Raw genomic sequence first — 25,833 nt, forward strand, 5'->3', positions numbered from 1 at the left:
ACTAGAAATGAACACTGGTGTCATCAAAGCTTAATTTTTTTCATGTTGCTGTTTCCTTGCTTGTTTGATGGTTGTTGTGTTTCCCAGGGAATAATGGATGAGAGATCTTTCCCAGCTGCTGTGTCAATGAGATTTGGGATTATCAGTGTCTGGAGTAAATGAACACGATCATTTAGGCAGACAGACAGAATTTTCTACACCCAAATATTTTTCTACATAATCATATTATGTCACAATAAGAATATTAATGCTTCCTCAAAGAATCTATATACAAGTGAATCCCTTCCTTAAATCCATGCTTTCCTCACAATAGATAAACTGTTTTGTTTAATAGTTTCCCTACCATTTTTACAGGCAATGGACACCTGTGAAAGGCATTAGTCACACTCACCAAACTTCCTACTTTCCTGTGTGTATGCATTCTTAAACTCCAGCAATGGTCATGTGACTTCCATTTACATATACATAAACAAAATTTCAAAGGTGACATATCAGTTGCAGGAAAAAAGTGTGTAGATTTAATGTACAACTCTCCCTACTCTCTTTCCCTGCTATAGTTATGATGAATCAGGAGAAATGCCCAAAGTATGAAACAGTTTAATTTGATGAAGTTGTAAGAGTAGCTTCCCTGGAGATTTAAAGCAGGAAATTAACTTCCATATATTACGCCACTGAGATTTTGGTGGCACGTGTTACAACAGCCTAATCTAGCCTACCTTGACTGATACAATCTCTTACTAGCTCAATGCACACTTTATCACCATTTATACAGCAGCCCACAGCTGCACATGTGGCTGTTATATCACATGATTATATATGAGTTGACTCTAATCACTGTGGAGGGAAAATATCTAGAAGTGGTACAAAGATAGCCAGGATAAATCATATTGCATGTTCTACATCCTGGATTGGCATACTGGGCTACTAAACATAGAAAGCCATCTTGATTTAGAATCAAGGAGCAATCCATTTTATGGGAGGAGGGAGTTTAATTTAGAACTAGAGGCTAGTGGGAAATTCAGTGCAAATGAATAACATGGCATTGGAGATGCAGAAATGGGACTTTGAAGCAAACTAAGAATGGGATATGCATTCAGAAGTAATGTCAACACACTTGAAAGTTGAAGATAAAACATGAATAAAATTTCTGAGGCAAATGGTAAGAGCAGAAAAGCTAAGAAACAAGTCTTAGAAAGCATTTATATTTGGAGGACAATGAGAGGAAGAGACATAAGGAAGGAAGAGAACTGTGATGACAATACTCATTCATTCTGAGAGCTAAGAATATCATAGCTTCATTAATAAATTCATTTAAATTTAAATTTCAAGGTTTTTAATGAGGATAAAAAATGCACGACTCCTTAAGAATCCATTTGCTTGCTCCAGTATGAAAAATAGATTACCCATCTAGCAGGCAGCTGGACATTATCTGTAATAAAAAGCAGAATTATTTTTTAATTCAATGTCTCAGACAATTAATCAATATTTTTTAACGTGTGTTCTAGTACTGGGGTTTGAACTCAGGGCCTGGGCTCTGTCCCAGAGCTTTTTCACTCAAGGCTGGCACTCTATCACTTGAATCAGAGCTTCACTTCCAGCTTTTTTGCTGGTTAACTGGAGATAAGTGTCTCACAGACTTTCCTTCCCCCAGCTGACTTCAAACTGTGATCCTCAGATCTCAGCTTCTAGAGTTGCTAGGATTACAGGTGTGAGCCACTGACACCTGGCTCAAGTATGAAGTAGAAACCAAAGAACTGTTTTTTTTTAGCACATATTATTTGTTCTGCATTATAACCCTATTTGTCTATTCAGGAAACATATCTTACATGTTGTAGGACACAGGCATTGTGTTGGGCTGGCTACTTCAGCCCTTGCCCATTTTGCACAATAGTAAATGTGTCCAACACTGTGCTAGGTTACTTTATTTTCATTTAATCTTCAATATAACTTTATTAGGAGGGTATTTGTATCATCAAGTTTGGGAGACTTCAATGTTAAGAAACTTCCTACACAGCTAGCAAGTGGTGCAGAATCAGCTGGCCAGTGCCAATCCAGTGTTCAGTATGTCCTAAGCCCTACTATCAACAGTGCTGTCCTCTACCAGGTGCCAAGGCCTAAGGAGGCTGAGATTTGAGGGTCATAGTTCAAAGCCAGCCCTGGCAATATCTGACTCATCTACAATTAACCAGCACAAAGCCAAAACTGGAGATGTAGTTCAAGTGGTAGAGTGAGAAAAAGAGCACAAGATCCTGAGTTCAAAGCCTAGTACTTGGCACCAAAACAAACAAAAAATAAATGGGATCCTCAGATTAACAGCACCGACATCCACCAGGAATTTGCTAGAAACCTAGAAAATCAGGTCCAAATCCAGACCCATTCAACTCAGAATTTGGTTTTAACAAGATCACCAGGGAATCCCTCTGCACATTAACGTTTGGGAAAACAGTGATTTCTCCACTGTGAAGACAACTAATTTAATGAATACTAGGAGACTGCAATCTTCCCCTGAGTAGCATTCGGGGTGGAGGGTAAACATGTATTCTCCATGGGCTAGAGAAAGGATTCAGACAACAGGTTTTTGTTTTTGTTTTTGCTTTTTTAAATAGTGGAGAGTACTGTGATCCGCAAGGGTTGGGACCACATCCAAAAACAGCAGATACCGAGCTGAGTCTTGAAGCCAGCACATTTTCTAATTCATTTCATTAAAAATAGGTGCTGTTCCAAATGGACAAATGCCCATATCAATAATCTTCTGGCATTCGCTTCTCCAGCCTGGATTCCATTTTCCAAATATCAACAGCATCAAGCAGATTTGAATTCCCAGTAAAAAAAACATTCCGTTATTAAATCGTGAATAGTGTGGCTCCGCTTAGAAGGGCTTCATTCATTTAATTAATAATGTTCAGGATGAACACTGGTCAGACCCCAGGTAGGAGTAAGAACGGCTGGTGCGACGAGCAGCTGCGTTTCTATTAAGTTGCAGACCACCCCTTCGGTCCTGGGGTGCAGGTACTTTGTTCGGGGTGTGGCGTCGCTTTTCCCAGCCCCTTAAACGAGCCCCGCCCGCCCCCTCCCTCGCCAAGGCCCATCAACACAGTTCATTTCCCTGGCTGGCACTTTTCCCAGGCCTCAATTCATCCTGGCTTTCTAGGGCAGGGACCAGTGGGTCCCCTGCGAGTCACCTTGGACCCGCCACTCCCGCACGCCACTCCCACCGCCACCCCGCTGGGGTTTCCACCTGCACCCCCAACCCCACCCTGGGAAGAGGCGGCGCCCGGCCGGCTCTCGGGAGTGGACGGCGGGCGGCGCGCGGGTGGCAGACGGCGCGTCACGTGGCCCGCGGGGGCGGAGCGCGGCCGGCGAGTGGGTGGAGAAAACAAAGCCCCCAGCTGTCAGCGGAGCCCGCGGACCCGAGCGCCGGAGCAGGTGAGCTAAGTGCTTTTAAAGCGGTACCGCCCGGGCGCACCCCAACACCCTTCCCTGGCTGGGTCTCTCCCAGGCCCCGCGTCGGCTGGTACCTCCTCCCGCCTCCAGGTTTGCAGGCGGCGGGTAGCGGAGCCTACAAAACCCGGGGGGCGGGGGAACCCTCTCTAGCCCAACCAGAAGTTACGGGGGCATTCCCGCCTCAGATCCCCCCGCACCCACACCCTCCTACAAGGGGTGCACCGAGCCGCGCTCCAGCGTGCAGCATCTCTCCTGCGGAGCCCCAGCGTCGCGCACCCCGAGAAAGGGGAGGGAGTTGGGGTTGCCACGCTGGCAGAAGCCAAGTGCACTGGCTGAGTAGGTGAAGGCTGGGGCCATCTAGGAGCTGGGCGCGCTGGGGTCGGAGAGAGGGAAGGGGTGGGAAGGTGCGCGGGCCCCGGCGCGGGAGAGTTGGGGCGCCCGCGGGGCTGGAGCCCGGAGCGCAGAAGCTGCACACTTGGGGCGGACCAGGAAGTGTGTGGCGCGCGGGTGCCTGCGGGCAAGGGAGCATCCCTTGTAACTCGGGGCTCTTTGACACCCCCTGTGTTCCCCTTCTGACAGGCACCTCACTCCTCCACACCCGGGGCCGCCTCCCGAGTCTGGTGGGTGGCAAAGGGAGCGGATTGTTGATGCGCAGTCAGGTGGGTGCCGCGGGGAGCACCCTGTGCCTAGGGCATGCCTCTCGGCAACTCTTCCCTCACTTTGGAGAGGGATTCTTCCATCTCCCCTTTCCAGGGTGGAGCCAAGCCAGAAGTCCCACAAAGGCCCGAAGGAGGGGTGGGCCCTGAACGACCCGCCCCATGGAACCTGGAGACTTGCCTTGGCTCAAAGGGGCCAGTTTGCCCGTGGCTTTTGAGTCACTTTGCTAGTCCCGTGCCCAGGGTGGAACTGCCACGTCGGAGAAAGGGGGCTTTGTAACCATTTGATCTGGATGAGTCTTTGTCTTAACCTCTCGTCCCCTCCTGCCAGTCCTCGCCAACCCAGCGGCGCGTGAAGTAATTAATATTCCGGACGTTCGCCTCCCTCCACCTCCGCGCCAGCGGGCAGGGCCTCCCGCCCCCCACCCATATGCCACCCACTACCCAGTCTTCTCCATTCACTGCCCATGCCCATTCTGTCCCGCCCCCCCCCCCCATAAAAAAGAAGAGAAAAGAAAGTGGTCCGGGCCCACTAGGCAAGAGGAGGTCACTAAATGAACCACTGTGCAGACCGTGTAAAACCAAGGGTTAAGTGTTCAAAGGTGCACCCGCCCTGGCTCACCAAGTCCGCAGCACTTTCTTAATTAGCATAGTATCTGCCCCGTGGCCCAGCTGCGAGGCGGAGGTTCTGGGGAGTAGGTGAAGCTTGTAGTACCGTCTCAACGAGGTCAGAGCAGCACTTGTAATCTGGAAGGAACCGGGGTTCATAACTTGGCTGAACAGTACAGGATGAAACAAATCCGAGATCAAAAGGTAATCAGAGGACTGACTGCTCCTACCTGTGGTATTCCTGTCTTGGGACCTCAAAGGGCTGAGGGGTTTTTTTGTTTTTGCAAGGGACGGGAGGAATGGTCCTCACATGGTCAGAGCCCTTCCTGGAAATGCTCCCCTTACTTTGCTGTCATTCTTTTCTGTCAAACTAACATCAGTTGGGACTGTATGTCTGTCTGGACATCTTGGGAGCCTACTAAGTGGTCCCGAGGGAAGCTTACTGGATGTTTTCCATGGATGGGAAAAACAATGCTTTTTCCCCCATTGCAAACTGTGTTTCAGAGTCACTTGGAAAGATTTGCAAACTCCTGCTATCTACTTCCTATCTCCAAACATTTAAATCAGGTTGTTGCTTGGGATGGGGAGTATGGGGCAACTAGGCATTGATTTAAAAAAAAAAAAAAAAACCGCCGCAGCTAATTCCATTGTTCCTAAGTAAGAGTTTGGTGGCCCCAGCAACAGGCATTGCTGGACAAGATAACTAGTGGGTGAGCAAATCGTGGGTGAGCAAAACAACACTGAAACTGGGATGTGCTGATGACTATGATGACTAACAGCCCGGGCATGGGACGGACTGTCATCTGGTAGCCAGGCTGGTGATGACACCTGCCACATCTTTTTCCCTTCCCTGCCTGGAGCCTGGTGATTGGGAAGATGGAGGTTTCCCCATCCTATCTTGACTTCTGCACTGTTGTTCAGGGAGACCACAGAAACTTCTTTCCCGTTGCTGATTCACGTTTAACAGGCAGCAGGGAAACCCAGCAGAAGCAAACTGGAGCAGCCTAGTGAGTCAGCAGGCTGCACTCCAAACCGAGCCCTGTGAATAGGAAGTAATAGCAGGAGCTTATTGACACAGAGAGAGAGAGACACGGCTCTTTTGAAAGCACATTTTAATATCTAATCAGGATCTGTTTGCTTGGTAGAGCTGCGCCTTTTTCCCCACCCGTTCTACCTATTTCCTATAATGCTTGCTGCTGTTGGAAGAGAAACAAGCCAACTTGTAATTTTCACTGTGGAAAGGATATTAAAAAAAAATACTACTGAGAAAGTCTAAGCTGATTTGGGTTCTGTTTTGTGAAGTACAGTGGTGGAATTTGCTGTGCATACATTTTGAATACAAAGAAAGCCAAATATTGTTTGCTTAAACATTTAAGGATGAGTTAAAAGATCTATTTAAATAGAAATGTATTCATGTAACATTTCATATGAAATTTTTGTTTGCTATTTTCTAAAAGTTACATATAAATATACAAATTTATATAAACATAAATATATAAATTTATATAAATATATTCATACCCAAAGGATGTCTGTAAGACAGCTCATTTACAGATGCATGCAGTTGAGTAAATTTATTTTTTCTATTTTTGTTGCTACTACTTTCCGTTTCTGTACCACTTCCTCTTTTCATTGTACTTTATGTCACCATTGCTCTGGTCTACTGTGGCCCAAATGCTGTCTTTTCCACCTTCTGTTTTTTTTTTTAAAGAGATTAACAGTGTCTGGCATTTAACAAGCTGTACCTGTACTGCAGCATTTATTACCCTACTTGGAATTCTATCTCCTAAGGGCCTTTGTGTCTGCAGCCCCATAGTACAATGCACAAGCCCGTTTGTGTCATGAATATTCCTCCCTTGTACTGAAGTTTATCAGAAGGTGGGGAGAACATGGGAAGAGGAAGTTGCCTCTTATGTACATTCCGTTTTATTAGCAGACTTTCTGGGTATACAGAAGCCAACATTCACCTGTTACAATACTTAAGTACTGAAAATGATAATTTGTTTGATTACATTTCACTTACACATAAAGAACCTTAGCATTCTGAACATGACTATTATGATGTTTAACCACACTCTTTCAAAGATTCACCTCATACAAGCTTACTCTCCTACCCTTCATTATATAAAAAACACTTATATATGCAAATGTCTCAAGAGTTATTTCAGAATAGGTTAATAACTAAACTGCTTTTATTGTTATCTATGAACTGTTCTGATTAAAAATAGTACATGTGGGGGGACTGCGAATATGGCCTAGTGGTAGAATGCTTGCTTTGTACACATGAAGCCCTGGGTTTGATAACTCAGCACCACATATATAGAAAAGGCCAGAAGTAGTACTGTGGCTCAAGTGGCAGAGTGCTAGCCTTAAGCAAAAGAAGCCAGGGACGGTATTCAGGACCTGATTTCAAGACCCATGACTGGCACACACACAAAAAAAATAGTACATACGGGATTTTTTTAGTATAGCTCAATGGTAAAGCACTTACCTAGAATGTACAGGCCCTGGGTTTAATTCCTAGGACCTCAATAAATAAAGTAATAGACAAATAAATAAGGCAAATATATTCTAGTATCCAGCATAATTAAAAGTAGGAAGTTGCATGTGTACTTTGGCAGATCACACCAAAACTAAATAAATAGTAATAAAAATTTCCAAAGGGCAAAATCATGTATGTGCTTTAAAATGGGGAGGGGGGGGCTGGGAACATGGCCTAGTGGCAAGAATGCTTGCCTCATATACCTGAAGCCCAGCACCACGTATATAGAAAATGACCAGAAGTGGCGCTGTGGCTCAAGTGGCAGAGTGCTAGCCTTGAGCAAGGAGAAGCCAGGGACAGTGCTCAGGCCCTGAGTCCAAGCGCCAGAACTGGCAAAAATAAATAAATAAATAAATAAAAAAGGGGAAGGGGGGATGAGACTGGCATGTCCTAAATTTTGACTCCATTTTGAGAGATATAAGGCATTGAAAGGCTGAAATGTAGTCTAGGAAAAAAAAGAGGGCTAGCAGGATAAATGCTTTATTAAATTTTTTTATCAGAGGAGGGTATGAGCCTGGCTCTACATATTTACAAGAATACCTAAAGGGATTGGTGGGAAGAGTGCCCTCTCATTTTTAGAAGTTTTCTGAGAACCAATGAGGACCACTCAGTCTCATTACTGAAATTTATAGAATTCTCCAACCTTATTCACATTTCTGGACCTAAACATGGTGAGAAAATGGTATTCCAATAATCATAATCCAAATAGCACAAGTATATCCAGATAATTATAAGTCCCTCCAAGGTGGTAATGCCACAGCCAGGACACTGGGTTGCTGACTTTTGCAATGTCTGTTTTGTCATAGAGGCTTGGTGGAGTCTTACCCAAAGGCTTAGGCTAAACAAGATCAGGTCTTCTCTATGCCTATCCTGCTCCAGCTGACTTGATCCTTAACCCAGCCAATACACCAACCCCAGACAATCTGAGCCATCTTTAGCTTGTTATCTAAGTAACCAAAGTAGTAAGTATTTTAAATCTTTCCCAAATCATAGACTCATAAATGGTCTCATTTCTTGGGGCTGTTATAGGTTATTCCCAGCATTGAGTGAAGCTTAAATTCCCTACAACACCATCTTCACTCAGAAGTCCTCAAATATATGCTTGAATGTCTCTCTCCAAGCACATCCTAGTCATGGCAAGCTCTCTTTGCCACATTCATCTACTGGAGCCACAAAGGATAATCTCTTACAAAATTCACATCATGAATAACAAAGACATTTAAAGGTCTGAGGAGTCCGTTGTAAATTACTTGACTAGCATGCATTAGATCCTGAGTTCGGAACCTAGCACCATAAAACATTAAAATAAATTTACTCTTCTTAATTTGGGATAACAATAAAACTTTAGAGTACTTCTAAACCACTCCAGGGTTGTTGTTTTTTGCTCCAAAGTTGTAACATTTGGGAAGTATTAAAAATTCTGATATAAGACCTTTTCCAAACATAGCAAAAGCCATGGTAGAATGTCTGCCTAGCAAGTATAAGACCCTGAGTTTAAACCCAACTCCCTCCCCCCCACCTCTCTCTCTCACACACACACACACACACACACACACACGGTAGTTGATTTTTAATAACTGAAAACAATTCAAAGGAAACTAAAGATCTTTGAAAATAATATGAAATTCTATTTATGAGCCCCAAATAATGTTTTATTGGACTGGAATCATACCTGTCTACATCATACCCATGCCTGCTTCTGTATACCTTAGCAAAGCAGAATAGTTGTGCCAAGGTTCACAGGGCCTAAAATGTTTTCTGAATATTAATGAAAAAATTACAGACCTGGAGTTTGCTCAAACTCCACATGTCCAGTTTATAGGATTGTGTGTATGTGTGTGTGTATGCATGCACACTCATGCGTGCATACTAGGCTTGAACTCAAGGTCTTGCACTTTTTTTTTCCCAACCCTGAGGCTTGAACTCAGGGTCTGGGCACTGTCTCTGAGCCTCCTTGAGCTCAAGGCTAGCACTATAGAACTTATGCCACAGCACTACTTCCAAATTTTTCTGAGTAGTTTATTGAAGATAAGAGTCGCAGGAGCTTTCCTGTCCAGACTGGCTTTGAACTGCAATCCTCAGATCTCAGCCTCCTGAGTAGCTAGGATTCAGGTGTGAACCACCTGTGCCCAGCTTGGTCCTGCACTCTTGCTTAGCTTTTTCACTCTAAAGCTAGCACTCTGCCACTTGAACCACACCTCCATTTCCTGCTTTTTGCTGGTTACGTGAAGACAAGAGTTGTTTGGATTTGTATGTCTAAAGCTCAGTCATCAGATCTCAGGTTTCTTAGTAGCTAGGATTACAGATGTGAACACCAGCACCTGACTTTAATATATATCAGTTTAAAGTGAGCATTTGCTCACTGAACACCTTCATCTTTTTCCCAACATTTTTCTCTCTAGAGTAGGTAAACAAAATGTATTACCAAGCATAGGTCAACTAATCACTAAACATGGAAGAAAGTCCTTTAGCAAGTTCTTCTTGCGCATATATTTACTCTATAAAAACACAACATTCCTAAATAATAAGTAAATTTTAGTGATAAGGTCAATTGTACCCAAGTAGTGCAATACTAATTAGTTATTGTTTCCACAGTCCTAGGAGATATTAAGCTCAATCCCACCATGAACCCTTGCCTTCACTGTTTACCACTAGGAACTTTCTTTCTCTCCAAACCATGAGACCTTAATTTATGTCAGCTCATTGAAGGCAGAATCTTTCACTTTATACACCTAAAACACCTAAACACTTGCTGCTTTGGGGCCTAGCACTGCCTTTAAAGTATACATTAAATATAAATAGAAATCAGATTCACGTAGAATTACTACCATTGCCAAAGGCTGACTTTATAGCACAATTGGCTTTACAATTTCCATATCCAAAAGTCAATCATATTCTGATCAAGAAATTCAGTTGCTTTTACCTTCTGCACAAAGCTGTATTGATCATTATTAGTTAGGGTTCTAGAAGAAACATTTAAACATACAACTCCATTGATGTGAACTTGTCTCAGTCTTTTGTTGTTAAGTATTTCCCATTATGAAACTTCTTTCTGTTAAGAGAACTTCCTCTTTTATGTGGCTTGTTACTGTCACAGATAGAGACTAACAGAATGACTCTGTTATCTGTGGTCCTCATCTCCCCTTCAAGAATCAGACCACCTCTACTTTATAGACTGGAAACACCCACAAAGGAGTTCTTTGCTCACTACAGGAAACAATACATTATTATAAATTTGTAGGTACTGAACATGATTTAGCTAAAGCATTTGTAAAAGTAAGACAATACTATAGGTCTTACATGTGTTGAGCTCCATCCTAGGACTACTGGTTATAATGGCACATAAATCACTGACTCTCAAGGCAACATAACCCACTAGCATTCTCTGTGGTATAATTGATGGAGAGGAAGAGAGTGAATCACTATTGTGCTATTTGGGTAAGAAACCAGGCCATGTTCAATTAACTGTTTTCCTTCCTAATCTAGCTCTCACATACCTACCAAATACATGGTGTTTAATATAGATTATGCAAGACTTCTATCTCTAGGAGTTCTCTCCAAATTAGTTCCTAAACTTATTAAATAGTTTGATTCATTGTATTTTTATTAAAACAGGGGCTTCAAAATTGTTGGTTGCTCTCCCCTTCAAATGTTAGCTAAAATTCTATTCCAGCTATATGCCACTCTGTTGTTTTTTTAATTGTTGGTTTTGTTTGGGGCTTTTTTTTTTCATTTTCATTCAATTTAGTGGCTGTTTTCATCACATAATAAATCTCAAAATGGCTATCTTTCCCGAAATGTGGAATATCCAATCTCAAGTTACATTTCTTGAATTACAAAGTGTCTCAGCTGCCTTTACTTTATGAAAAAAATATATGAGGTTATTTGCATTTTCAGCTGAAGTTTCCTGTGCAACTTGTTTAATTATAAAGAACAATAGAAAATAAGGCTAGAACTAGAAAATTAGCAATCCTTTCACTTTGTAAAATATTTTGAAGGGTTTTTTTCTGCTCTTTCATAGACCTTTTAGTACAATAATGTGTTTCAGTAGGTAAATTGTTAGTTCAAATGAAGCTAACAAAATTCCATCAACCATCTCAATGGTGTATGATGTATCCAAGAGTAAGTCCCAGTGAATTCAGTGGTACTTTGCTACCCAACTGCATCCTGTTCCCATAGTAGCCTCAGCATCACCTAGGATTGCCTTAACATGTAGAATTTGGGCAGGCTGTAGCCATAGCTCAGTAGTAGTGCTTGCCTACCATGTGTAAGGCTCTGGGTTCACTCCCCAGCCCTGGGGTATAAAAGCAAAATTTCTTCTTCAAAATTTCTACCAAAGTCTTCACTGTCACAAAAGACTCCCAGGTCATTAATATACATCGTAAAGTGTGAGAAGTTCTAAAACAGAGGATTCCCTTCTCCACACCTTAAATATTTTTACTATTTTGATGAAGTACTCCCAAACAGACAACTCTACTAACAGGGAGAAATTTTTCTTTAATCAAATAGCTTCAAAATAAACAACAATGTAGTTCTGTTTTATCTAAATGAAAATTCAAAATGAACTTTTTTTTTTTAACAATGCTGGAATTTGAACTCGGCTTTGAGCTCGCCAGGAAGATCCTATAGCATTTGAGCCATGTTCTAAGTCTTTTTGCTGTTATTTTAAATAGAATCTTGCATTTATGTCCAGACCAGCCTGAACCTTGTTTACTTCCCATATAGCTGTGATGAAAGGTATGTACCACTATGCCTAGCTTTTCATTACCTGATGGGGAGTCTTGTGATTATTTTTGTGCCTGAGCTGGCTTCAAACCATAATCCTTGTGATCTCAGCATCCCAAGTAGCTAGAATTACAGACCTGGGCCACCACACTGGGCTAAAATGACCATCCTAATGTTTTATGGCAAGCCTATGTGGAAAAAAAATTATATAAATGTAGTTTTGAAAGCAATTCATGGACCAACTTGACAGACTGTTATAAATAGTATTCTGAAACCTAAGAGAGAGCAAAAGAAGGGGTAACATTGCCAAAAAGGAAATCTATTCATTACCTCATTTATGTAACTGTAATCCCTCTGTATATCACCTTTATAATAACATTTTTCGGGGCTGGGGATATGGCCTAGTGGCATGAGTGCCTGCCTCATATACATGAGGCCCTGGGTTCGATTCCCCAGCACCACATATACAGAAAATGGCCAGAAGGGGCGCTGTGGCTCAAGTGGCAGAGTGCTAGCCTTGAGCAAGAAGAAGCCAGGGACAGTGCTCAGGCCCCGAGTCCAGTCCCCAGGACTGGCCAAAAAAAAAAAAAAAAAAAGAAAGAATAACATTTTTCTTTTGCCAGTCCTGGGGCTTGAACTCAGGGCCTGAGCACTGTCTCTGGCTTCTGTTTGCTCAAGGCTAAGACTCTACCACTTGAGCTACCATGCCACTTCTGGCTTTTTCTATATATATATATGGTGCTGAGGAATCGAGCCCAGGGCTTCATGCATGCTAGACAAGCACTCTATCACTAGTCCACATTCCCAGTCCCTATAATAATGTTTTAAAGAGAAAAATGAATAGTATTCTGGCTTGTCCTTAATTAGTAGCCTATAAATTAAGTAGAGTATGCTTCCTGCCCCTCAGACCTCCAGAAAATCTCTCTTACGCTTCCTTATTTCATATATTGCAATTTACATTGGCATTTTTATATGCCAAGGCCACGTATTTATATGGTCTTACCACTAGACAGCTCTAAAACTAGGCAAAGATTATCTAGTTTGGGCTACCTAAAATGACAAGCAGGCAGGCAAATGGAAGTAAAGTTTTTGAACTCAGAAAGAATGACCTAAGAACCTCCTTTTATTTCTCTTCAATTTTCCAGTGGCTTTTGAAAATGACAGGCAGGGAAATGGGAGTCAAGTTTTTTAATTCAAAAGCCATGGTACAGTGTTATGGAAAGAATCTAGGAATTGGAGCAAGGCCATTAAATGGCCTAGAGTATCAAGCTCATTCTACAGCCAACCTGGTGATTTCAGAGGCATTACTTCTGATATTTCACCAACAATTATTCAAACTGGATTTTCTCATGTAGCAAATAGAGGCAGTACAGTTGTTGCCTTTCAAGACACTTGTCAAGATCAAATCAGATAAGGTGTGTATTGGCCTGCATGACTAGAATATAGGCAATGGACTTGTTCAGTGATCTGCTTCCCAGTGTGCTGGCATCCTAAATATTTACAGGACAAAGGTTTTCTGCAACATACCTAATGTGGAAAAAAGGTGATGTTCATTTTTTTATTTTGTCTTTTATTTGCAATAGAATTAGAACTGAATATTTGCAACATTAGTAAAAAAAAAAAGTACAATGATATTCATATTATGATCATCTTTAACTTGCTTTTATGTCTTTTATTTTATTTTTATTTAAATTTTATTGTAGAGGGGTTACAGTTACATAAGCCAGATGAGTACATGTCTTTTTGGACAGTGTTAGCCCCTCATTTTCTCCTACTGTTTCCCCTCCCAACTCCTCTCCTCCAAAATTGTAAAGTTCATTCCCAACATAGTGTCTAGTGAGTATCACTGTTGCATTGGTTCACCATTTATGACACAATTTCTGTTATTCCCCTTCCCTAAATCAGATAAACTTATATACTAGACAAAGGGTACAGGAATAAAAATAATGACAACAGGGAATAAACCAAAGGAAAAAAGAAAAAAAAGGAATAACTATGAATAGTGTAATAATAAAACCCTCTTATTTCCATTTCTTGGAGTTCACTTCAGTGAGCATCAGTTTGTATGGCCATATGCATATAGCTATTGAGCTATTGTGATCCTCTCCTGAAGATATCTTAGACATATTCTAGTTACTACAAATGAGGGAAAACATGTAGCCTATGTTTCTTTGGGTCTAACTAACTTCACTTAGTATAATTTTTTCCAAGTCTTTCCATTTCTTTATGAATGGAGCAATGTCATTCTTTCTGATGGAAGCATAGAATTCCATTGTGTATGTGTGTGTGTGTGTGTGTGTGTGTGTGTGTGTGTGTGTGTGCCACTGAGGGGCACCTGGGTTGATTCCATATCTTAGCTATGGTAAATCATGCTATAATGAACATAGTTGTGCTGGTGGCTTTAGTGAAGGTTAGTTTATTGTCATTTGGGTAAATGTCCAGGAGTGGGATTGCTGGGTCATAGGGAAGCTCTGTTTAGTCTTTTGAGAAACCTGCATACTGCTTTCCAGAGTGGTTGAACAAGTTTACATTCCCACCAGTGATGATCATCTTAACAAGGGTGTCTGTGCACTGGGAATAAAATCACAGAGCAGGAACTTGGTATGTGGCTCAGTGGTAAAGTACTTTGCCTAGTATTGGTAAGGCCTCAGGTTGGAACCCAATACCACAAAGCAAACAAAAAAAAAACAAATATTTCCCAGGCATGAAAGATTTCTCATGGCTGTATATCCAAGTCAACCATAGACTCGCCCTTCTGTACTCCAGAAACTTCAAGTTCTTCCCATTGCTGGAAAGTAGTGACATTCTCTAGGACACCATGCAATGCTGTCCTTACCAGTCTTCAAGAGTTTGTGTGTAGGGGCTGGGGATATGGCCTAGTGGCAAGAGTGCTTGCCTTGTACACATGAGGCCCTGGGTTCAATTCCCCAGCACCACATATACAGAAAATGGCCAGAAGTGGCACTGTGGCTCAAGTGGCAGAGTGCTAGCCTTGAGCAAAAAGAAGCCAGGGACAGTGCTCAGGCCCTGAGTCCAAGCCCCAGGACTAGCCAAAAAACAAAACAAAAAAAAAAGACTCTGTGTGTGTATATGTATGTGTGTATATGTGTGTGTGTGTTCATGCAATTGTGTACATTCTGTCACAACTGTATAATCATTTCTGTATGCCCACTAAGGAAAAGCTTATTCATGGATTATAGGAATATTCTTTTTACTCAACCCTGTTTCTTCTTTGACAGAAGATTTAAAAAACAGTACAAGGGGCTAGGAATGTGGCTTAGTGGTAGAGTGCTTGTCTAACATGCATGAAGCCCTGGGTTCGATTTCTCAGTACCACATAAACAGGAAAACCCAGAAGTGGTGCTGTGGCTCAAGTGGTAGAGGGCTGGCTTTCAGCAAAAGGAGCTCAGGAACAGTGTAGCCTAGGCCCTGAGTTCAAGCTCTAGGACTGGCAAAAAAAAAAAAAAAACAGTAGAAGGAAGAATTTAAAAATGGAACATTCCTTCAGAGAATCCCTTTTTAGGTGGCCATCATAATCCCATTATATAATTACAGTCAAGAAGCTTTGTATCTTATCCAATCATATAAATTGATAGTGACTACATGATCTTTTTTTTTTTTAAAAATTACCTGAGGGGGGCTGGGGATATAGCCTAGTGGCAAGAGTGCCTGCCTCGGTATACCCGAGGCCCTAGGTTCGATTCCCCAGCACCACATATACAGAAAACGGCCAGAAGCGGCGCTGTGGCTCAAGTGGCAGAGTGCTAGCCTTGAGCGGGAAGAAGCCAGGGACAGTGCTTAGGCCCTGAGTCCAAGGCCCAGGACTGGCCAAAAAAAAATTACCTGAGGACACAATTTTCCCCATCAGCACACAGAGAATAAACTCATTTATCTATTTGTAATAAACATAACTTCTCTAGTACTAGTTTGAAAAAGGTAAGAAAGCAGTGTGAGGGGCAGCACTCCTAATCTTAACATTCCAGTGTATACTACAGAAATGATTCTTATTTTTACAGAGTATTTTTTGTATTTACATTCAGCAATACTTTCCCTAAAATGTTCCCTTAATATTTTTAGCACTGCCTAGTTTCCTGTATCCGGGAGAATGTTCCTAGTATTGACACTCTGCCTGTGTCTTCACTACTAACCTGAGATGCCTTTCCCTGGGTAATTCAACCTCAGGTTCGATCTGATCTCTGGTATTGATTCCTCTAAGTCCTTGCTACCCAAAAAGAATGGCCTACTAACCAGTGGCATGAACATGATGGAGGAAGCCTCTTATAAATGCAGAAACTGGGTTCTGAGAAGCTTTTTTTCACCCACCCCACAACCATTTCCTCTGCCCACTAACAATAAATAGTTCACCTATCCCAATGGAGTAAGCTAGGTCGCGTGTGTTGTGGCATCTTTACCAGTTGGTTTAATGTTGTTATGGACTCTACTCACCTCCACACCCTTAAGTCTTGTATCTTGCTTACACAGGTGAGAGTTGAGTTTTGGGAATTATTTCCTCATATTCTGACAGGGCTGTTTTGTGGATGAGTTGAAAGTTAGAGTCATCTTTTTTTAATAATAATTACTTATTTATTGTCAGAGTGATGTACAGAAGGGTTACAGTTTCATATGTAAGGAAGGCCATGGGTACATTTCTTGTACTGTTTGTTACCTCCTCCCTCACTTCCCCTTCCCCCTCCCTCTTTCCCTCTCCCCCCATGAGTTGTTCAGTTGGTTTACACCAAATGGTTTTGCAAGTATTGCTTTTGGAGTCATTTGTCTTTTTATCCTTTGTCATGAGAGTCATCTTGTATGCTGGGAAATAGGTACACTTCGTTAGCAGTTTGTCAGAATATGCATTTTTTTCTTGCTGCCTTTACTGTGGAAAATATGGTTGGTGGAAAAATGCTTCTCTGAGAATAATTTCTGAACATCCACTGCTAGAGACTTATCTCTTCTGCTTAAGTGTTAATCCCTGCTCAATAACAATACCCTTGGGAGGTATTCTACTTTAGGTATGGTGTGAAGGTTGGTCAGATAGCAGACTTTTGGTAAATGTTTGGAGGAGAGATGTATAAATAATGCTTTTCTAAGAGGAGAAGGTAAAAAAAAAAACATTAGTAGATACTAGAAGAGATCAATGGTGGAATGCCTGCAAACAACTTCTAGTTCTGACAGATGTTAGGTTGTTTATCTCCTTAATCATAAGGTAGGTCACATCTTCATTAAAAAAAACAATAGCAACACATATCATGTCTATTAAGTCTCAGGACATCACACACACACACACACACACACACTACACACACGCACACGTGCACACACCTGTGACACATTTCATCCAAGCCTACATTCAAAGGAACCTATCATGAGGACTTTCTTCAAGACCTTCACCCCAGATGTCTATTGTAAAATTCTAGGCAGTCAAAAGTGTGAGTACCCATCCACTGATGTTTCTGAACTGACATTAACATTAGACAAGAACTGAGCTACAGGGAGCTTTTTCTTTGTTGTTGTGGAAAGAACATTTCATGAACTCAGGGACAGGCAGTATGAGAGAGGGAGGGAGACTTTCCCCTTAGTTACTGTTTTAGTTAGAGACTGGGTAGAACTTTCGAATCAGGTTGTGCCAAGAAACAAGAAATGTCTGTCCAACAGGGCTATTGTTTGTCTCATGTGAAAGGAACTCGAAGCTCCTGGTACTGCTTACCAACAGCTCTTACAATAAGCCACACAGACTGCAAGACTGAAAGGAGTAGAATTATATTCAAGAGTGTGTAGCATTCTTTCCCTGTTTTGGAATCTACCACTGGACTTGCCTCCACCATGGACATCTTTTCTGGCCAAATTGTGGATCCAGATAAGGTTCACCTCTTTTGTACAGTAGATTGTCCTTCTACCTGACCCTACACTTTTATCTGAATGTCTTTGATGATAGTATTCATGGTAATTTTCCCAGACATGGGACCTTGGGTGGGGTTTGTAAAAGTCATCTTAACACCTTTCGAGAGTACCTTGTTGGGCAATTTGACGCAAGTGAGCCAGGCAGGGAGGGTAGAACAATTATGGAGTTCCATGCCTTGCAATACCAAGCCAAGCTCCAGTTGAGTCATATTTTCCCGTGGGTTGGTGGCCCATCCCAACTGAAAAGGAATTTTAACATTATATCCTTGTGAAATTAGTGCTGGTTTAAGGGTTACTTTTGGAATCTGAAAGCTGTGTGGATAACACTGGGTTTGGTTACTACCTGTTAACTATTAACCTATTAATAATATGTTCAGAATTCAATTGAGACTTTGAACCTTTATTTCTTTATCTGAAAAAATACATTTAACACCAGGTACCAGTGGCTCACAGCTGTAATCCACCTACTCAAGAGGCGGAGATCTGAGGATCACAGTTCAAAGCCAAAGCCAACCCAGGCAAAAAAGTCCATGAGACTCTTAGATCCAATAAACTGAACCTCCCCCCCTCAAAAAGAAAGGCCAGAGTAAAGCTATGGCTCAAGTGGTAGATCACTAGTCTTGAGCAAAAGAAGTTCAGGGACAGCACTCAGTTCAAGCCCTGAGTTCAAGCCCTAGAACCAGCACCAAAACAAACAAAACGTAAATTTTTTCTATTATTGATCCTCAGCAGAGGCTCCAGAGATTAGAAAAAAGTTCAAGCAGCAAAAGTACTGCAGGTAAGGAGAACGAGAGATATGATTGCCAAAGAGAAAGAGCAATGTTTACTAAAGCATTCCAAAGAAAACAGGAAAAAAAGATGAAGAATAGTTGTTAGCTATCTTGATTCATAATTCATCACTGAATTCTAAGTAATGACCATTTATATTGCCAATTCTTAAAGGCAGTTTGAACCATTATCCTGATTCTAGTTTCCATTGTACATGATGTGCAATTCAAGACCACATAGCTCCTCTTTATGGCTGCCAGTACTATCAATAAAGTGAGGTTACCATGCCTTTACCTCATCTTCTCTACAGAATACCCCAGTGCTCTAAAAAGAAAGTTGTTATTCATTGTTGATAGGATGGAATGGAATGAGAAATGAGTGTGAGCTATATTTTTTTCTTTAAAGAAGCCATAAAAAAACGTCTTATGCATGGGGTAAATATGTAGTTCTGACAATCCATTTGCACTGTGAATTATTTAGATAAATTAGAATAGTCAGAGTCACTGGCAAGCTTAAATGTCCATTCTCTTAACATATGGAGAATGCTTCTCAAAATCCAAACACAGTGCAACTTCTGGCAGAGCAGATCTGTTCTTTAAAAGCATCCACTACAATGCTTCCCAGAGCTCACACTTTCCTGTCCATGTAGTGGTTAACATTGGGGCTTCTCTCCATCAGTCAGCTGGGATGAGAAATAAAGAGGCCATCTGTCGAATCCTGTTTTAGACAAGGGGAGGCAAGGAAAAATCAGGACAGGTCCAGCAAGGAGTTGTATTGTGCTGCTTCAAAATGCATGGATGGGAAAAAAGGGCTGCATAGGTGGTCTCCAGTTACTCTCAATTACTGGACAGATAGGAATCGTTGCTTCTTTTATGTCCTCATGACCTGAAAGTTTATGGCCAGTGGTGCTCAAGAAAGGATTTATGATAAGGAAAGCCTTATCCTGCCCAGCCTGCCCTCTGAACTCTAGTGGCTCAACTCTGTGGCACTTCTTTGGTAGGGATGATTAGAGCTAGTTGTGTTCTACCTGACTGAATGTCTGGCATAAACAATGTGTTCCAACAGAGATCTCACAAAGTTGGTGCACAGTTCTCTGAACTATAGTCCACTCACTATTTATACCACCTAGGGTCATCTCACAATCTTTTTTTTTTTTTTTTTGGCCAGTCCTGGGCCTTGGACTCAGGGCCTGAGCACTGTCCCTGGCTTCTTTTTTTGCTCAAGGCTAGCACTCTGCCACTTGAGCCACAGCGCCCCTTCTGGCCATTTTCTGTATATGTGGTGCTGGGGAATCGAACCCAGGGCCTCATGTATACGAGGCAAGCACTCTTGCCACTAGGCCATATCCCCAGCCCCATCTCACAATCTTATTGCTTTTCTAGCTGAAAAAAAAAAAAAAACAGCCATGGAAAGTGACATAGTAGTTTACTAAAGTTAGATTACAAGTTTATTATTTGTGTATGTGTGCACACACCAGTACTGGAGCTTGAACTTAGGGCATTGTGCTCTCACTTGGCTTTTTCACTCAAGGCAATCACTTGAACCACACCTCCACTTCTGGCTTTTTGCTGGTTCATTGGAGGTAAGAGTCTCACAGAGTTTTCTGCCTGGGCTGGCTTCAACCACGATCCTCAGATCTAGCCTTCTAAGTATCTAGGATTTCAGGCATGAGCTGCTGGCACCTAGCCCTGATTTGCTTTTGTGAGTGTTCAGTCTATTATCTGAGCTGCTTCCTGGCCCTGAAGCACATTGAGAAAAACCAGTGAGGGTTGTACTCCAGAGACTCTTTAGGGCCCCTTTTATCAAGGCTGTGTCTACAATACCCCTCTCAAAGGAGAAATTCCCTCCCATTCTTTCTTAACGGTGTCTTTTGCCTAGAGTTGATTCCATTTTATTACTTCCTGACCGTGCCACATTCTGATCCAAGCAGATGTGCTCCCATTCAGTTATTTAATAGTGATGATGAACTGCAGTGTCACCCATTTGTGTAGAAATTTACAATTGTGAAAGAATTTTTATATACAGCAACAACTTGCTAAGTAGACAAGCTTTACAGAAAACCATAAAAACCAGAGCCCAGGAGTTTAAAAGATACAGCCCAAGTCACATAATTGGGAAAGCCACAAACCCAGGGATTTTACTGCTGGTCCCAAAGCTCTTTACAGCAGACTTGTTTACAAATGATAGTGGGATTATCACCTGTTGATTATCACTTTTTATCATCTTTTGAGGGTAGTTCTCAAAAGACCCTGTAGCCCATAAAAATACTGAGTGACAGCAGTATCTTAACCTCCAACTACCTCATATTTTCCGTGTATAAGATTTTTTAAATGAGGCAACAAATAGTATTAGGAGACACAGCCTACCTCAGGTGAGGGATATGAATATTCTGACATTCATAGTCATTTTTTTCTCTTAATTTGAAACTCCTGGTGTTGCTAAGAAAGGTTATGGTGAGTATGTTGTTTAGGAATGTGGCTGGCAAGTTGAGGCCATCTCAAAAGTCACTTCGAACCTAATACTTGCCATCAAAGTGACTGTCCAAGAACACTGTACAGTTGTAGAAACAAGGATGCAACGTTTTTTATTAATCACCTGACTATCTTATCTCTAAAGTACACTGGGTATATTCGTTGTGCTTCTGCTGACTCAGTTGCCTACAAAGGACAAGTAATGGAGGTTTTATTAAAGATGCTCAGAGTATTACAAAAGCTAGCCAGGGGCTGGTAGCTCACACTGGTAATCTTAATCTATGAAACTGGTCCCAGCAGAAAAATCCCTAATATTTTTGTCTCCAGTGAATGAGCAGAAATGTCAAACTAGAGATGGAGTTCAAGTGGTAGAGCACCAACATTGAGCACCTACAGCCCCAACCTTAAAAAGCTAAGCAAAAGTATGCGGCTCTGACTTCAAGCCCCTGTACTAATGCACACACACCAAGAAAGAAAGACAAGATCCAGAACATCCAGTCAGGATGGCTTTGTTATAAGTGCTGTCTACAAAGTAATTAAGTACATCCCAGAGGGTTGCCGAATACTTTATGAACACCTTATCACTGAAGGGGTGGAGGCTGAAGGGAGAAGAAAATGGAGAAACAATTAGGTGCCACAAGGATGGACTTTTCCTCTTCGTTTATTTAGTTTTGGTCCCTTGATGGTAACAAGAATTGAAGTATAAATATCTTTATTTGACTTGGAGCCAGTAGAGGAAGCAGCCTATCTGAGAAACTTCATCCCGGTTTCACAAGTAGCAGATCTTTTTAAAGGAGATCTGTTGTATGGATTTTGTGCCTTGTAACTCAAGGTGTGGTTCCACAGACCTGAGAGCTTTTAGGTTCCACCCTGGTCCTATTGAATCAATCAACATTTGTACCAGATTCTCAAGTGAGTCACATCATCTGAAGAGCACTGCCGTGGAGGAGCCTGAAAAATAAAATGCCTATTTTTTCTAAATATCAGAGTGAAAAAAATGTAAATGGATTTTCAAAGTGTGCATGCTATCCAGGAAAACAATAATCGGTCTTTCCCTTTTGTTTTCTTTCATTCTCTCTTGTCATCATCATGGCATTCATGATCCCTGGTTGTTAGCATTACTAAGTTTTTTGTCTGCCACTACACTGATCAGAAGCTCTTTAGTAGTCACACTGTGTCTTGTGCATCCCTAGAGCCTCCACTCCCAGCACATGCCTGTCGATGACAGGTATGCAAGGTGGTACTAAGAGCTCCAACTACAAAGGTGAACAAATGTGCTTTGTATCCCAGCTCTGCCACAAGCTTCATTTCTCAATTCATGCCTCTGTAAGTTAGTAAGGGAAAAGAGCGCCCTCCTGAGGTTATTGGAGGCAAGTAGATGAACTGATGCATGGAATACACTTAGCACAGCACCTGTCATGAGTAGTACATTTGCTGTTGATAGGGAGTAGCTATTATTATTGTTTTGGGCCATACTAAGGATTGAACCTAAGGCCTTAACTGAGCTAGACAAAGACTCTACCATTTGAGCCATATTTCCATGCCTTTTGTTTTTATTTTGTTTCTAATATTAGCGTCTAGAGCTAACTTTACCCAGGCTGGCTTCAAACTCAAATTCTTACTGCCTCTGTCTCATGACTAGCTGAAATTGTAACTATGTCCACCATACCCCACCAGCTGCTGCCATTCTTGGATGCTCTGAAAATATGGAACAAATGAAGAGATTGAAGCTTCACATAAATGTTTCAAAAAGATGAGAATTTTGCTTCAGTAATACAAGAAATTAAAGGACAAGGGTGGTGGTACATGTCTGTAATCCAGTATACTTGGGAGGTGGAAAATCAGAATGATGTTGCATAAAGGAAAGCCTGTGTTAAAAGGTAGCAAGACCTCATGTCAACAAAAGTAAGCTAACTGTGATGGTTTGCACCTGTAATCCCAACTACACAAGAGGCATAGGTAGGAATATCCCAGTCCTTGGCCAGCTGTTTTAATAAATGTGATACTTTGACCAGGACTATTTATAAATTACATATTTCTCTGTCCTCTGGCCCAGTTCTGTGTCCATTTGAACATAGAACTTACATCTGTGTCCTGAAGACAGCTAAAGAAAACTGAAATGTTATCTTCCTGTGGCTCTCTGTGCCATATAATAAATCTCTTTTTTCTGCCCTTAAAAGAAAAAGTGTGAGACCCTATCCGAAAAATAGCTGAAGTAAAAAAAGTTCTAAGAATATGGATCAAGTGATAGAGTACCTACTTAGCAAGCCCAAGGCCTGAGTTCAAATGCTGCTACTGCCAAAATAATAAATAATAATATGAAATAAAATAATAATATAAAATGAAATTGAGTTTTAAGTATAATATACACAGGGAATCTAACTATATGAGAAGAAAAAAAGTAGAATGGTTCAGAATGAATGTATTGGAAAAGCATGTGATTTGAAATCAAAAGATCATTGTTTGGGTCAACTCTATTTTTTGCTAGTTTAGATCTCCCTGGGTGAGCACCAGATCCTTCACCCAAAGGATCACAGCCTCGATCCTCTCCATTTCCTAGAACTATACAGGACATGGTTTGCAGCTTGTAGTGTAGGAAGGTAGGACTAGCCTTATTCATTTTGTATCCCTACCTACTAGGGAAGTTCTGACACATGAGGTACTCTAAGATAAAATATATCCAGTGCTAAAGAGGCTCAGGGACAGCACCAAGACCCCAAGTTCAAGCCCCACAGCCACCACCACTACCACATAGATAGATAGATAGATAGATAGATAGATAGATAGATAGATAGATAGATAGATAATCTCCAGTGCTGGCACAGCTACAACATAAAGTACATATTGCAATGGTTTGTGTCTCTCCACAGCTTACCATAACAGACAAGCTCTTATCTCTTAGCACTTACTTCCCTGAGGGTGGGAGGTATGCTGACAGATATATGAAAAGACTTGCAGTGGGTGAGGGGTGGGTAAGAGAGAAAATGCTGAAGGCATTAACTCGAGGTCTGTTTCTGCAACTTGTACCCCTAAGAATTCCCAAGGAAGTCTAATAAAGACAGACTAAAGGCAAGCAGAAAAAAAACCACTAAAGGAAGTAGGAAAAGAATTATAATTTGGGGATCTGGATGAGCTGACTTATGTAAAATAATTTTATAGAACTAAGAGTCATAGATATATGTAACTATGGAAGGAAAAAACTTTGAGAAATCTTTTTAAATTGGATATTCTAGTTGTATTTCCAATCATACATTGATTTCCCTCCTGGTTACCATATCCCTGACAACATAAATAGAGCTTCAGCTTTGTAGTTTCAGGAGATCTTCCATTTGAATGGAATTCTGCATGCATTTTTTTCAAGGAGCATAGTTATTGATGTGCCCCCCTTTTTGAAAACGGATTTCAGTACTGTCAACTGAGCTGCAACAGAGAACATGTGGACAAAGGCTCCAAGAACATCCCTGGACATTCCCACAAGTTCCATCCCATTACCAATATGGTTAATGGACTCTACTGAAGATATGAAAGTAAAATCCACAGAAAGATGTTCACAGTACAGAGTACATTATCCATTCCTCAAATCCAATCCTCAGCATCCAGTGCTCCACCCACCCAGTTACCACAATCAGCACCTTAGTGTCATCCTTGTATCAGTTGTAATGTGGTCAGTTCCCTTAGATGGCCCAAGAGATAACAGACTACAAAGAGAGGACACGTGGGAAGCAGGTCTTTTGTTCCCACTGAGACCCAAACATCAACTATGAATCTCAACCATGGAAATTGAGTCTGTAAGGGAACCTCTCTGTGCACTTGCTTGCTGAGTGAGCATTCTGTGACAGTCAAATGTCAGCCACACGCGAGTGAAGTTCCTTCTCTTCCCATTACCCTTGTCAGTGGTTAAAAATAAATAAGAGTAAGCATGGATAATGTAATGATGAAAATATTTCCCAGAAAGTAATGCACCTGGTATCTCTTATACAGGTAGGCGGCTCATGTCATTTTTTAAAGAATTTTATGTTCTTCCCTTTAGCACAATACTTTCTAAAATTAATTCTAGAATAGAAAAGGAAATCTTCAAAATTCTGTTTAATACTGGCTTACATGAGAAGCAACAGATGAGTAAAGGAGGATTCCAAGAAGGGGAAGTTATGCTGTAATTATAGAAGAACTGGATTTCTGAGTTCATGTAGCTATCATTTTAGGTCATTTCTGGGGATTATCTTTTAAATTTATAGAAATCCAAACCACACAGCCCTACGAAGTTTATACCATCATTACTACTCTTAATGTATGCCACCCAAATCCCTTTATCAGCTAGCAACTTTTTTTAAAGTCCTTAAATATACAACCCGGATCATTTGGTAATTTGTCTTTCTTAAGGAGAATGAGTCATACCAGACTTAATATCCAAGATTCAGTGTAACTTGACCTCCTCTGCCTTCCAGATAGTCTCTGTTGGTTTTTTGTTTCCCTGGTGTGTGCTCTGTGTTTCCTGGCAGTGAGGCCCTGGGCGTCCCTTGGATGCCCCTGGGGAAGGCCACGAGCCCAACCCAAGACCACTAATTGATGTGGTGCTTGCTGGAGTCTAGTATTGAATAGGATCAGCCTCTGGATTAATAGCCAGTGACTTTCTGTTAATGCTTATAAGCTGCTTTATTCCTCGAAAGTCCTGGACCTCCCACATTATAATAGACTGTGATCTCCAACTGGAAAGATTCAA

The 25,833-nt window shown here is 41.4% G+C and overlaps 1 protein-coding gene across 3 annotated transcripts in view; it reads left to right on the forward strand.

Annotated features, from left to right (window-relative positions):
• Positions 1-3,360: 3,360 nt before the first annotated feature.
• The window catches only part of Mapre2 (microtubule associated protein RP/EB family member 2), a 148,091-nt gene continuing 125,618 nt past the window's right edge, over positions 3,361-25,833 (forward strand). Inside the window, exon 1 of one of the 3 annotated variants that reach the window (XM_048363661.1) lies at positions 3,361-3,426. Coding sequence is in view for 1 of the 3 variants with exons in the window: in XM_048363658.1 (XP_048219615.1) it covers positions 4,890-4,913 (24 nt within the window). In the remaining 2 variants the exon portion in view is untranslated. Of the gene's footprint in view, positions 3,427-3,475; positions 3,535-4,686; positions 4,914-25,833 lie in introns of those variants that run through there. The other 2 variants (XM_048363660.1, XM_048363658.1) reach the window with 2 other exon arrangements.

The sequence above is a fragment of the Perognathus longimembris genome, chromosome 15 (genome assembly GCF_023159225.1).
Source record: "Perognathus longimembris pacificus isolate PPM17 chromosome 15, ASM2315922v1, whole genome shotgun sequence".
In the NCBI taxonomy this organism is placed as follows: Eukaryota; Metazoa; Chordata; class Mammalia; order Rodentia; family Heteromyidae; genus Perognathus; species Perognathus longimembris.